The sequence below is a fragment of the Papilio polytes genome, unplaced genomic scaffold (assembly GCF_000836215.1).
Source record: "Papilio polytes unplaced genomic scaffold, Ppol_1.0 DF820956.1, whole genome shotgun sequence".
Classification (NCBI taxonomy): domain Eukaryota; kingdom Metazoa; phylum Arthropoda; class Insecta; order Lepidoptera; family Papilionidae; genus Papilio; species Papilio polytes.
The window spans coordinates 1,410,387-1,425,325 of NW_013528248.1; the positions used below are offsets into that span (position 1 = coordinate 1,410,387).

The 14,939-nt window shown below is 34.2% G+C and overlaps 2 protein-coding genes and 1 long non-coding RNA gene across 3 annotated transcripts; 2 read left to right on the forward strand and 1 right to left on the reverse strand.

The window, feature by feature from the left end:
* Positions 1–181: 181 nt before the first annotated feature.
* Positions 182–4,864, reverse strand: LOC106110049. The gene is made up of 2 exons (XR_001226050.1): positions 4,695–4,864; positions 182–627 (listed from the first exon to the last, which is right to left on the reverse strand). It is a non-coding gene; the product is annotated as an uncharacterized LOC106110049 (long non-coding RNA).
* A 3,579-nt stretch (positions 4,865–8,443) lies between these two features.
* LOC106110043 (protein phosphatase 1 regulatory subunit 11-like) lies at positions 8,444–14,725 on the forward strand. The gene is made up of 4 exons (XM_013291727.1): positions 8,444–8,679; positions 11,940–12,060; positions 12,833–12,999; positions 13,569–14,725. Exons 1-4 carry the CDS (start codon positions 8,593–8,595, stop codon positions 13,665–13,667), a joined length of 474 nt encoding a protein of 157 aa, XP_013147181.1. The 5' UTR covers positions 8,444–8,592; the 3' UTR covers positions 13,668–14,725.
* On the forward strand, positions 8,724–10,613 carry LOC106110042 (succinate--hydroxymethylglutarate CoA-transferase). Its single transcript, XM_013291726.1, has 3 exons — positions 8,724–9,161; positions 9,429–9,606; positions 9,737–10,613. Exons 1-3 carry the CDS (start codon positions 8,825–8,827, stop codon positions 10,515–10,517), a joined length of 1,296 nt encoding a protein of 431 aa, XP_013147180.1. The 5' UTR covers positions 8,724–8,824; the 3' UTR covers positions 10,518–10,613.
* Positions 14,726–14,939: the final 214 nt, after the last annotated feature.

Consider the following 14,939-nt stretch of genomic DNA (forward strand, 5'->3'; position numbering starts at 1 on the left):
CCGTTTGCTCGTTTGCCATCTTATGTTAAAAAAATGAATTAAAAGCCGTATGTATCTTGTGTAATTAGAACTATATGGTTTGTATAGTTATTTTGTTAAGTGACATTATCATTCTACGGTTATTTCAAATTACTTCCTTTATAATATTAGAGGGTTTTGAGTGTGGAATAAAAGAATGCAAGATACTTAAAAAACAACGTTTATTACAAAACTCTTACACCATAACGATAATCTAAAGACAGGTTGATACGCATCGAGCAACGATTACAAACTAGGAACAAAAAAAACGTGTCGTTCATGTTAATTTGAAGTACAAAGATGTCTTTCTCGTTGTTTACTTTTCTAGCGGCCTAGGCCTCGTTGGTCAGGAGATTTTTTTAAATTGGAATGCCCAGCACCGTCCGTGTCCGTGGTCTTTCCGGTCTACTCGTTATGGTCTTCTGGCAGTTTTGAGCTACTTCCATCGATGTTCTTCCGGTCTAACGGATTTTTAAATGCTTGGGTATGTGACATACTTAAATTAATAACTTAGATACTAAAATTACGGCTCTCTTATGTTACATTCATTTTAGTTTTTTTTTTACTATTCACCTGCTTCATTGGTCTCTTGAGTTTTAACCGCAACACCTGTAACAAACGTATATTTCTTAAATATCTATCTATTTACTATACGTAAAGTCGGTTATTGAGTTTCTAATGACCAACAATGACCACGTTAATAATATGCCCTTGAAAGTTTGTGTGAATATTTTTAATAATACATTATAGTTACAACACTCTAAAAGACTGAAAAAACTTTGCGTGTTAAAAAATATGACTACGCAACCGTATAAAAATACTGAACTGAAAAATATTTGATTCAAATGTCGCTATAACATGCTATAATTTATGTTCGTAATGCAGCAACTATTTGCGTGTAATGACGAACATCAGTCGAATGACGATAGTACCAGGGATATTTGGGGATACAACCTGGCCTGGAATTATATTTCTGTAATTGACGGACCGTTTTACTAGCGTATAACGGAATGTACTGCGCGTTTTTTCAACTGTTCTCTATTGATGATTATATCTTCGTTATGTTATTCCTTCTTGTCCTGTTTGATAGGATCCAAAAGGTTTAGTCTTTTTCGATAACAGTCAAGTCACTGTTTCTTTGTGCCCGCATTAACCGATTTTAATTAGTTATAATAAAGTGTCATTTGATTTGTATTTTTACCTGAGTTTCTCATACTGAGCTTATATTGGTAGAGTTTATCTCTACTGAATTCTATTATTTTTTAGACTCATACGTTGCCAATAGAAAAAGAAGTCCTAAAAACTATTTATAAATCTATCAATGACGACTTCACCGTCAATTCTCATTGGGAAACCCTTTTCGTAAGATATGCGGGTGTCGTGTCGGCCGCGCTACGCATTTAGATGGCGTCCGCGTCCTTGCCAAGTATATTCAGTTGCTGGAATTCTGTTCAACATTAAAATAAACCATTCTGGAATTTGAAACATTTATATGAAAACTGGGAATCAGAAGGGCGAATATATTTGTAAATCAATTTTGAAGAATTTGAAGTAAAGACAAATCGAAAACGCTAGGCGACGAAGAAGAGACCACGGTTATAGATTTTGATGAATTAAACTCCTACTAAATTACAACAGACGCTTAATCTAACTACACACGTAAAATATTTTTAAAAAGGAACTAAAGCGATATGTTACCTAGATTAGCTAATTGGATTATTAAGACTGTGTTTTGCTTTTGTTCGAAATTTAAAAATGTTTTTATCATAATTGTTATTCAGCTGTCCTCATTTTTCAACAATTTGTCACTTATCCTGTCAATGTCAAATATTTGACAGTGTAACGTCAAAGAACACGTCGACAGCCATCTTTGAAATTTGATTAATAGTCGCTTCTTTTGTGTTCGGATTTATCTTAGAATAATTGATGTGTTTCTGCATACCGGAGCCGCTTTGAGAATGCTGCAATCGCTTTCAAACAATTTTCCGGACGTGTCGGACATTTTATTGTGTGTCATAATTTACCCGCCACGGCCACTCACGATGGTTATTTTTAAAGTAGTGTTTTAATCGGTTTGTTCAAAATAAAAATAAAAATGTATAGTTAGGAACTAAAACTTCTAAGACCATAAAAAGAGGCTGAGTTTAAATATGAGCAGTTGATATTTGATATGTTACAATGTTGTTTATTTAATACTTATTTCTGAAGTTAAAGAAAACTTAGTAAACGCTGGCTTTAAAAATAAAACATTAAAAATAATCAAGATTAAACTATTACAACATCCTGTAATATAAAGTAATTACAGAACATCTCATTGCACGTTAAATGTCGGATTTTAACGGAGCGAGAGAATTAATGAGCTTGCAAAAAGCAGCTGAAACCGAAACTAATATAACGACTGCAATAAAACTACGATCGCCTCATTTATCGTAAATACATGACGTAAATATCTGTTTTAAATAATAATTAAAATTGTAATAAAAATTAAACAAACAATGATTAAAGATCAAATTAGGAAGTGTTGCTAGCATCAATTATCGTCAACTTTTTTATAGTTTTTTTCTAACAATTTTTTACAAGAACATTATCTTTAATTAACGGTAAACGATACACTTTAATTAAAAAACACTAGAAATTGAACCAATGGCTAATTTGCGATTGAACACTGACTTCAGATAATAACGTTATTTGAGACAGAGATAAATATAATGACTCAATAGCATAACACTAAAAAAACTTGGCGCAATGTGCATTTTTTCCGAGATCAAGCAAAAGTATAAAAAAATAAAATAATAAATCACATTAAATTATTGCCAAATTTCAACACTCCGTTGCATTTACGAAAAAAAAGCAAATTTTAAAATGTACTCAGTAACCTTATTAAGTAGATATATATTTCAGAGTTAATTGGTCCCTGAGGGTATCTATAAGTCCCGCGAGTGTAATAAGTTTGAGGTTTATGACGTTAAAAAATGATTGCGATGAGTTATTCACATTGGAAATTACTTTCATTTCAAATACCTTTTAGTACACGCAATTTATTTTGTCTGTGGGCATGTGGGCATCAAGAACAGACATGTTTACTACACACGATTACGTTTCATACGACGCAGAACGTTTTAAAAAACACTTGGCACGAATACAAAATCATTTTTATTACAAAAAAAACTCAACTATATCACCTATAGGATATTAAATTCTTTATGTAATTTTAGAACGGAAGATTTAATCGGGAGTTCGGCGCCATCAACAAATATAGAATTAGAAACTGAAATTATATCATTGAATTTTGGCTTGAGATATTATTTATTTAAAGCGACATGATATAAATGAATGCAAGTCTAATTATAAATGATCACTCTCGATTATTCGGTCCATTGCTCTGCTATTTGTGAACTAGCAACGCATCCATTCATTTACTTTTATTAATAGAGCTAATGGCAAAGAAACATACTATACTGTCAGATTAAGTTAAACACAGTTAAATACAAACAACTGCCGTACATAGCAGTAACTTGAATTATTTTATAACTAGTTCCTATATTGATTTCGATTTCTTTTCATTAAATTTAACAGGAGTCCAACTAAAAAGCGATTCTCATACCGTAACATATAAATTCTACATCACCACGATTAATATTAAAATCATGAAAATCGTACGTTTGAATCACTAAGAACGGTAAAAGTATTTGATAGAAGCATCACAGTACAAGACCTCAGAACATTCCGGAGTAGAGCAGCCAGAGGCTGGCAAGCAGCAGGACCAGGATGAGGTAGGTGGCGATGAGGCTCGTCGTCTCGTGGTTGGGCATGTTGCAGTCGGCACCGGCTCTGCACTTGACAAGTCGCTCCAGAAAACTGACTCGCCCCACGAAACTGTCTCCGGCCGACGATCGCCTACGCGAGGCCACGCCTCTTTCACACCAAATATTATCCACATTTATAAATATGAGTGTACAATAATAGAATCGTTGCTTTGACGGCAGCCTTCTGGAAGCGGCCGGTGACGCGCTGATGGACATAACGACAACACTCAACTATTATTTAGATACGACGAAATAAAACAATATGTAATACCAACCACAACTTCTCAAACTAGAGTCCGGCTGCCTTGGCTAAACAGAAAGTACAATAAAGCTAACACCTTCCGTAGACGATATTGTCAACTTCCAGTCAAACAAAGACCTGTACACTTACATATTACAGAGTGTCGGATTTAGAAGATGGTGGAATAGATGAGCCATAGTAGGAAGAGCAGGATGACCAGGATCATGTAAGTGGCCGCCAGGTTGACGGTCTCCGCGTTGATCGGCATGGCTGCAACGGCGAGCGGCGTGCGGCGAGCAGGCAGCCGGCAGGCGCAACTGACTGCTGGAAGATCCTCGCGCTCCGGGCCCGGAATCATACGTCATAGCACTGGGCCATACTCGGACGTAAAAGGATCTTACAATTTTTTTTATTGCGATTTAAAAAAATCAGAAAAAAATGCAGAAGGTAAATCAAAAGAAACCTAAGAACTCTACGAAAAATCTTCAGACCTGAAACGCAGAGAACGTTAAAACTTACTAGCAAAAGAACTTAAACTTAAAACCAAATGAAGGAAATATAAAACTGAAGTCTACCAATTATTTGGAAAGGAAGAATAAGTATTTTGTTATTCACACAATTGTACTTACTGGTTTAAAAGACGGAGTATAACATCCAGAGTGCCCCGAGAAGCAGCAAGAGGATGCAGTAGGTTGCCGCCAAGCTCTGCCCTTCGGACGGATGGTTGACCATTGTGCCTAGTTTCCTCGCTCACTGTGCAGATGCAACTGAGCACCTCGGAGATGCAAAACTAATATGTACAGAACAAACAACACGACAACATTCTATTTTTCGTTCTGGCAACGTATTCGAGATTTATCGCCTGCCAGTACAGAATCATTAGAGTTGTGTCCCGTTGTCGGATTTGTTTACATCTTTTTACAGAATACGATGTCATTGCCAAAATGTTCGCGTTCGTTGCTCTTATACAATGTATTTACGAATTCCTAGATCATTTACTGTTTACTTTTGTTTTCATTTAAATAAAAAAATTAAAAAAAACATTTAAATTTCCGTTACCCGAGTTCGGCCCTGTCGATTCATTTCTGGAGAATGATAAGCCGATCTATATTTGCTTCGCTGGAATATATCGGCCGTGAAGATTTCAGACTTCATGTATTGTATTCTCACTCTGTACGTTGAACGAACTTTTTCTATCTAAATAATTTTTAATTTCAACTCTATTCAATATAGCTAGGATTGAAAATTCGACTTCTTAGACACAATTTTCTACTTATCACTGAATTCCTTTATATTTAAGTAGTTACTTAGTTACAAAAAAAGAATAATGATATCGGCTAAAAGTACGCATTTAAAAAAAATAAAACAAAAGTCAACAATAAAAAATCACTACCGTTACCTTTTTAATTTCAACTTTTTGCGTTCCAAATTCAAAAATGGGCATCAATATGTGACTCATAAGCATAAGCCTCAAAATAATCTCAGCGATTCGATGCCAAAGCCTTCGATATTATTGAGACAAATTTACTGTAAACAGTAATAATTCACATACTTAATTTTCTACCATCATCATGATAGAAATATTACGTTGGATACATGTCACTATTAAGAATTGATCAATTTATTAAAACCAACCCAAAGTATGGTCCTTTTTGCTCTCTCCTCGTTAAAAAAATTTTCACGAACCACAATATTGATCTAAAAAACTTGATTCATAATATTATACGTAAATTTGACACATAAATAAATATTGATTGGCTTATTATAGCGTCAGTAATTCTTGGCATCCAAACGCCATTAATTAGTAAGATAATTATGACTTTCGATTTCTTTCACAGTGGGCCAGATTATAACGAGCATCCGGAGTTACGAACCGCTCTGCCAATAGTGCGCAGACGCACAAACACACCGAAAATAAATAAACACAGATGGCAATCGATAAGTTTATTATATTACTACATAAATTTCCTAAAGAATTTTCACTTTAAAATAAATAAAACATTTCTTTCGCGCGAAATCTCGTTGACAGGCGTCATTTGTTTTTTGGCAAGATGGCGGCCATTCCACTCGAGGTTGAGATTTCATCACTTTAAAACGTATCCTTAATATTTCATGAATTTATCAGAATTAGGACATATTTATTACTAAGCTACCGGATATAATATAATTTATGTAATGTATTTACATTACACAATTTACGACAGCATTACACAAAGTGTTACAGACAGGATGTCCTGTTTCAAGAAAGCTATGAGTTTTATTACACTCGTAAATAATGATAATTAATTCTAGGAAATCTCCAGTTTAATTATGACAAAGTATTTGACTAATCATATTTAAAAAGTAAGATAATGGTTGAAAGCGTCTATGGTTCGAGGATCAGTATCAAATAAATCATCGAGAATTTTTTTTCTTAATTCTTTACACGATTTTCATCTTTTTACAAAACTTCAGTACTTTAATCTGGCTTGTCTCTCAGAAGTATCATAAATCTATAAACTTCAAATATTTCCTACATCAAACGGCAGCCTCGCAACAATCGCAGACATTTTTCTTGTGTTTTTTCTATTTTCATTTGGATTCCGGCATCTGGAAAATATTACGATCACCGCACTATGTATGAGGCTAACGGCCGGTTACTGAAACGGATTCGATTAAAAATATTTATATTTGACGAACCCCTTGAATGACATTTTTTTTTTTCTGAGCTCTTGATGGATGTTATAGAGGGTTTTAAAATTATCTGTTTATTACCGGAGTCTTGAATCTATAGTAACATTTCGTAATGTAAACACGAAATGAGAAAAACATCAGTGATGTTTGTAGCAACGCAATTATATTCGCGACGCAAATAATTTTATAGCAGTCGCAGTCATAAAATGCAGATCAGACATAGTTTTTTACAGCTCTCTTAAATCGTAATGGTACGTAATTATACCGAATACTTGCAGGTGCAGAATTATAGATTATATAATTTCAGTCTAACCTTAAAACTTAAAATAAAAATAATCGTTATTTTTTTTTGTTATTTATCTTATTCTTTAAACCAGCCAGCCTAAAGCGTGGTTTACACTTGGCCAGTACAGTTGAACAGTTAAGCCGGCCAGTCATAGATGTGCCAGTTAAATATCAGTCCAGTCCTTGAGAGCCACTGACCAACTGTGCTGGTGTACCGTGCATGAGCAATATTCTTCAGTGATTAAGATACCGAGACTTGTCTTGCATTGCAGTAATTTCGACAATCATTACTTCATAAACGTATTTAGCGAAAATAATTGTAAAACTAGGTATATGTTTTTCGAATGTAAATAGATACAAAAATAACTGTATAAATAAGTTCGCGGAGCAAAGACCGAAGTCCGTTCGTAAGAGAGTTTGATTTATTTTAAAATCAAACTGTATTCCTGGAAAAACTCCAAAATTTCTCACCGTCACGAAGTGCTTTAATTTTTTATGCGATGAGTAAATAATGAAAACTTGCGGATGGAAAACTATCATCAGAATTTAGTTTATTATAGTTTTCTGTGAATATTATTACCTCATACTCAGTTTATTGCTATGCTAGATTTTCATCTTTTTAGTATGGTTAAAAATACATACATCTTTTAAAGTCTTTCATTAATCCTTTGTTTTTTTTGGAAAATCATCGTCATATCTACTTTAAAGTAGTTGAAATCTTTAAAGTAATTGAATCATTTGATGTAAAGCTAACTGGTGAAGGGCACAAATTAGGCACCATTTCTTAAAATAAAAGTAACTATGTTATTGAAAAGTTATTTTGTGAAAATGCGCCTATCTAGATTCTAAAGCAAAAAAGATGTCATTTAAAAGTATTGCAGTGTATGACCAATAAGGCACTTTATTTATAATTACATGATAAATAAAGTGACTTCCCGATTTTTAGGGGATATCATAGTGTCGGTGAATAATTCCTTTCTGACTTTTCATCCACACTCCTCTGGGGTCGTCAACATACTATCGCTATACCGCAAGGGCGGATCCAGCTTTGGCGCCAGGGGGAGGTCACATAGTCGTGGTCAAGTCAAGAGCTTGACAAAATATATAAATAAATTTTTTTGAGCTCTTGACCAACCAGCTCAGGGGGGTGTCATGTCATGACCCCATCACCCCTCCCCTCCTCTATCCACCGTTGCTATTCCGTCCCTCCAAGAAGAGGTGTAGATTCTTTGTTATATAACAAAACAAAGTCTAGTTTTGTACATTTTAAGTGATTTTATTTTATATGAGCATTCAAGTACTGTTTTAGCCGTATTTCACCGCATAAATTTTTAAAAGGCATTAACTTGATTTAAAAATATTTTATTCGGACAACACTTTTCGCTATTGTCAAAAATTGACAATTGGAAAAAACAAAAATTTTGACATTTTGTTTTGTCAAATGTGTGTCACCTATAAATAGTAATAGATAAGTGAATTATTTCTAAATCGTGACTAGATACTTAGGTAAAAAACCGTCTTGAGGCGTGATTATAATGTGAAAACACTTAACAAACAAACACTTCTTTAATGGGCGATCGCCAGAGGACGATTCAACCTGAGGAGATGGCTACGACAAGCACTGCGGTTACGACGGTCTCCTCACAAATACAAGAGGTAATATAATAGTGTAGATGTAAACACGACCTTATCTTCTATGTTTGATGTGTTATTACTACGATACGACAAACTAACTTCAGGTTTAGATAACCGGTAGGCGCTCGATGCGTCCGTAGGCTGTTTTGTTACGTTCGCAATCATAATGGGTTCTACTAAAACTTTTGGCGCGTATATTTTAAAACCTAGTTTTCGTATTTTGAGCTTGTTAGCACCTGTTATTAGACGGAATTATTCATCTAAACCGGCGGGTTTACTCAGCGATGTTAACGTGTTAGATCTTACGCGGGTAATCGCCGGCCCATTTTGCACTATGACTCTAGGCGATTTGGGTGCGAACGTAATTAAAGTTGAGAGCTTAGATGGTGATGAAGCAAGGAAGTGGGGACCACCTTTTTTAAAAGGAAACAAGGATTCCTTTTACTTTATGGCTGTTAATAGAAATAAGAAAAGTATTTGTGTTAATTTCAAATCTAATGAGGGTAAGTAAACTTTTCATAAATGCAGTATTTTACAATCTGCATCTGTAATTATGTAATTGAGGCTTTGATGTTAAATTCTACTTTTCAGTTTGATTAAAAAAGTGGATGAACTCACTCTTTCTTATTAGTCTTTGTACTAGCTTTATAATTACCCCCTTATTGCAATAACTGTACTCATTTTAAATACATATAATAAGATATAATTACTTAAAATCTATAACAACAAGCCTATGTTCTAGAGAGGCTAATATAGAAATTTATTTTCAGGTAAAAACTTAATGTATGACTTGGCTAGGAAATGTGATGTATTGGTGGAGAACTTTGTGCCTGGCAAGTTGGACCAGTTGGCTGTGGGCTATGACAACTTGAGCAAAGTAAATCCCAAGCTAATATACTGCGCAATCACTGGTTTTGGTTCTACCGGGCCTTATGCTAAGAAACCTGGGTGAGTTATTATTTTTACATGAAAAATTAATTGGTACAATATTTTAGTATTATCACAGTATAAAGTATTTTACCTTATTTGTAGTTGAATCAAAGATGTTTTTTTATTTAAAGTAATTTATCTATTTCAGATATGATGTGATAGCAGCTGCAATGGGTGGACTACTTAATACAACCGGAGAAAAGAATGGTAACCCAGTGAAGCCTGGTGTTGCCATCACTGATATCACAACTGGCTTGCATGCATTCGGAGCTATAATGACTGCTTTGTATTATCGGAAAAACACAGGCAAAGGACAAAAGATTGATTGTAATCTGCTATCAACACAAATATCAAGTATGATTAATGTAGCTAACATTTATTTGAATTGTGGGATTGAGCCCAAACGTTGGGGAACAGCTCATGCTAACATCGTACCTTATCAAGCATTTAAAACCAAAGATGGCGAAATTGTTATAGGAACTGGATCTAATGCGCAATTTGCACATCTCTGTAAACTTATTAATAAGGAAGATTTAATTAATGATGAGAGGTTTATAGATAATTCTGTCCGAGTAATCAATAGAGATGAATTAATTAAAATTATCAGCGATGTTATTGTTACGAAAACGAAGAAAGAATGGGCGGTGATATTCAAAAATGCATCATTCCCCAACGGACCAGTGAATACTATGAAGGATGTGTTTGAAGATGAGCATGTGAAAGCTATAGAGCTGGTGAAAGAACTACCTCATCCAGATGCAGGGTCTGTGAAGCTAGTTGGACCCCCAACTGTGTATAGTGCGGGGGGCAACTGCGCTCGGACTGCACCCCCAATTTTAGGACAACATACAAGGGATGTTTTAGCAAATTTTCTCGGATACCATGAAGCTAAAATTAATGCTCTCTTTGAAGGAAAGGTCATCAGATAAATTTTATAATCATATTTATTTGAGATAGCAAGAAGATAAATATGACATATCTCTCTGAAGAGCAGAGTAAATACTTGTAATAAATTTTTTTATCAATTCATATTTGTTTTACTCATTGTATTACACAAGCATATAAGTGAATAAAAATAAATTATATGATGGTTTTTATATTTTTTCCTAGTAACTTCTAATGTGTACTGCTGTTTAAACACAACATGCTAATCTAGAATATAATCTAGATAATATAGTTCAATAAGGTGATACAAAACAATGATATAAACTGAACTGAAAATTAAGGTGAGAGTCAAGATGGCGGGTGTACCATTGCGAATTAAATTATACCACGTACTAAAAAAATGTACTATTTAGTACTTCGCTCAAAAAACCTTACCGTACGTTCGTACGTACCTTCCCTAGAACGTAATCATACTTCATACTAATATTATAAATGTGAAAGTTTGGATGGATGGATGTTTGTTAGAGTCTGTAGCCTAAACGGCTGAACGGATCTGGATGAAATTTGGCATAGATGTAGAGGATAGTCTGGAACATATAGGCTACTTTCTTTTGTTTTTATTAATATCACGCCAACGGAGTCGCGGGCGACAGCTAGTTATAACTAAATTAAGTTACACCCGCCATTTTGACTCTCACAAATTAAGCGCCGGCAACGTATTTGTGGTTCCTCTGGTGTTACGGATGTCCGTGGCCGTCGTTGATCATCTCGGTGTTCCCGCCGCTCGCCTTTTGATATATTAAAAAAAAACTGTATCATCTTTGGATAAAACAATTTATTTGTTTACGTTTACTATTAAACATTATGAATAACAAAATCAACAGTTACTGATAACTAAACGGATTTTAAACATATTTAGGCCATTGACATAATGTTCACAAATTGTATAACTGATAAGGTAACGATTTAGACTCAACAAATTTTACTTCTTAATGGTATTGTAAATGCGTAAATTAAGATGGTCAAGTGGATGTATGTAGCCTAAGATGTAGATGGTATGGAACAATATGAGCTATTTTTTTTTAATTTCGCGTGGACGGAATCGCGGGCGACAGCTAACGTATTTATAAATATAAAAAATATTTAGTAAGAAGAAGAGTAAAATTTCATTTATAGAGTGAATAGAAAATCATAAAATAATTTAATATTTTTTCTTTATAAAATTGTGCATAATTTTTTTTCTTGTTGAAAATTAAGGACCTTGTTACTGAGACCTACTTCTAAGTCATAAGCACTTGACCGCTATTTTGTATAGCAATTGAAACTGGGCCAGTGGAAATAAAACTCACAAACAGCTGCGCCTACCTAGACGGATTTAAACCTTGTTTCCACCAACCGAGTAGCTACTTAGTGAAACCAAGGTCTAAATGTTAGATTTAATGTTTCGCAAACGTTTATGTTTGTAGGCGAACGTAGAACCAGTAACGGTGATCACTTTGCGACCGACGCGAGCAGCGCCGCGCAAGAAAGTCGGCTGGACCGAGGACACTGTCGACAATGAACACATGAACAAGAAGAAATCCAAATGTAAGTCCTAACAACAACAAATTGTATATTATTAAAAAAAAGTATTTGCCACAACCCGAAACCTGGAAGATAATCAGATTTATCTATACTATTATAATAAAGCGTAAACACACACTTCTTTGTTGCCTAAGATGTCAGCATATTTTGAATATTTTTTTCTTTAATAAAAAGCCCTACACTAGCGTCACGCTTTAGGCTATATATTTTAACGCCATTAAACTTAGGGGGTAAATATTTTGGATAAAAACACTAATGTGGGAAAGAGACCATAAGTTGCTACCAACTTCAAGGAAGCAAGGTTGTCATCATGTCATGAAATTTTGACATTTGTAATTGATAATTTGTCAAATGTAAACAATAAAATAACATTTTCATAATTTCATGCGGATGAAGTCGCACGGGAAGAGCTAGTATTATATAAATGCGAAAGTTTAGATGGATAGATGTTTGTTAGAGTTTGTTGCCTAAACAACGGAATTCGATGAAATTTGGTATAGATGTAGAGAATAGTTTGGAAGAACACATGGACTACTCGCTTATGTTTTTTTCCACGCGGACAGAGTCACGGGCGAAAGTGTTTTCTTTGTAGTCTAAACAGTTAGGTTTAAGATTTTAAACATAACCGATGCTGACACGAAACTTACTGTACCAGAGTATGGGCTACTTGTTGTATAATGCTTCCAGCGCTGATTCAACTGGCATAAGGTAATTACGAACTGGCGCCAGTGAGTCCTGCTTTACTGGTTAAATCCTCAGTGAATGTTCTATTTAGGTTGTTGCATATACGAGAAGCCGCGTAGATTTGACGAGTCTGAATCCGAGAGCAGCGAAGACGAGTGCGAGCATTGCTTCGGTCACGTGGAGCGCCGACACAAGCACCGCACGCATGCGCACAACGACACTACAGTCGCCACCGCCACCGCCACAGTCGAGTTGCAAGTGAGATACACAGACATTCGCTATCTCTTTTCAGCATATGTTACAAGATTTTAAACGCGCGGTTCACCAGTCATAAATTGTATGGTTGGATTTATTTACATGGCACAGTATACCAATAGATTGCTAGTACAGTTATTGCGCTCTACTGACCAATTGTATTGGTGTAAACCGGGCATAATGCCTGTAAAAGGTATTTGTGCATATCTCTGTAGACGGAGAAAAACGGCTTGTATAACTAATATTGCGTCTCGTGCGATACTTTGAGACGAGTTTAGGCTACAGCCAGTAAAAATGTACAGTCAGCTAAAAATATGTAGACGTTTACAAAACTTTCGACTTGTATGATATATCTCTTCGGCTTCAAAATATGTATGTATGTAATTCCAAATCAATCCATACGCTTCTAACTAACAATTCATATTAACGAATACGTTCATTTTGCAACTCAAAGAAAAGTAAGAGACCAAAGAAGTGTCAATGTTTTTTCTAAATGTTTTAATTTTTACGAAGCTGACTGTACATACATATAAGAAGAAATGTTTTTAAATTTATTTAGTATTGTTTTCTAGAACCAAACAGAGCCGAGCGTGGAGGTGACCTTGCAGCCGCCAGAAGCTCCCCCCGCGCCCCCCGCACCGCCCGCGCCCCCCACGCCGCCCGCCAGTTAGACTGACGCGGACACTAACTCATTCCTTATTTAAATCGTCGTAAGGGAAATGTTTCTCGTTATAGACTCATTTAGTTAGGTTATAAAATTTTCTTTGTAAGTTTTCTTTCAAATAAATACATTTACGTAATATAATTTTGTTTTCATAAACTGAGAAATAATAAATCGTAAAACTGTCATTTTTCTCCATAGTTAAACTTTACAAATACTATGTAGTTTTATCACATATACGTTTCTATTTGCTGTTTGTTAAATAAAATGCTCTTAATTATATAACTATATTTAAATAGTATATAATGTTCTTTAACAAAGTTATTTCAGATTTTATTGTAGCAAGATTTAAAAGTATTAAGTTCCTTTTACTCTAAATAATGTATGTTTACTTTAAAGACTATTCTGAAATTCTATTTATTACTCTATGAATATTTAAATCGAGATCTTGTAGAGAATGTTTTATTATCTATAAAATCTTGAATCTTGAAATACTAAGAAATCGTTAATGTTGCCTTGTTAAAAAACTTGTTAATATTTTAAAAGTTCACAGTAGAGACAGTTCAATATAATGTTAAATTATTTGAATTTTTGAATATTAAATAATTTTTATATTGTAAGAGGAAAAATATTAGGTCAGGAAATGTCAATGTTTTTGCCTTACCTGGGGCCTTATATGTTGTTTAATATGTAATTTGAACTTTAAATTGAATATTTATTATATAATTTTAAAAAATCTATACCGGTCAGAGACTAAGTCGAAATGTATGGAGATTGGTAACAAATGTGTATTACTTAATAAAAAAAAGTATATGTTTATTGGAAATGTTTAATTGGTGATTTTGCAAGTGTTAGAGTACTGAGGGTAGATATTGATTTGCCATTTTGGCGAATTCTGGTTAATATGAATACTAATTAAATATGTGCGATTTTACGAACGCGTTTTAACTGTTTCCAATCAAAATAGACGTGTGTTAAAGTTGAATGTTTACAATCTCCCTAAATTATTGTTGATAAATGTATACGTAGAATTAATTTTACTTACATTAAAATGTAAATTACAAAGAAGTTTTGTAGTTTTATTTCTATCATTCCAAACTATCAAGAAAACGGTACGGTAAGTAATAGGACAACACTAGAACATTTGCAAACACATCCCATCCCTAATCCTTATATCTGTCAATGTCATTCAGAAGTGTTGTGAATAAGCGCGCCATTGTGGCGGGAATCAGTATTCTAAATATCGAACTTGATTTCGTTATTTCAATTCTAAAAAAAACAT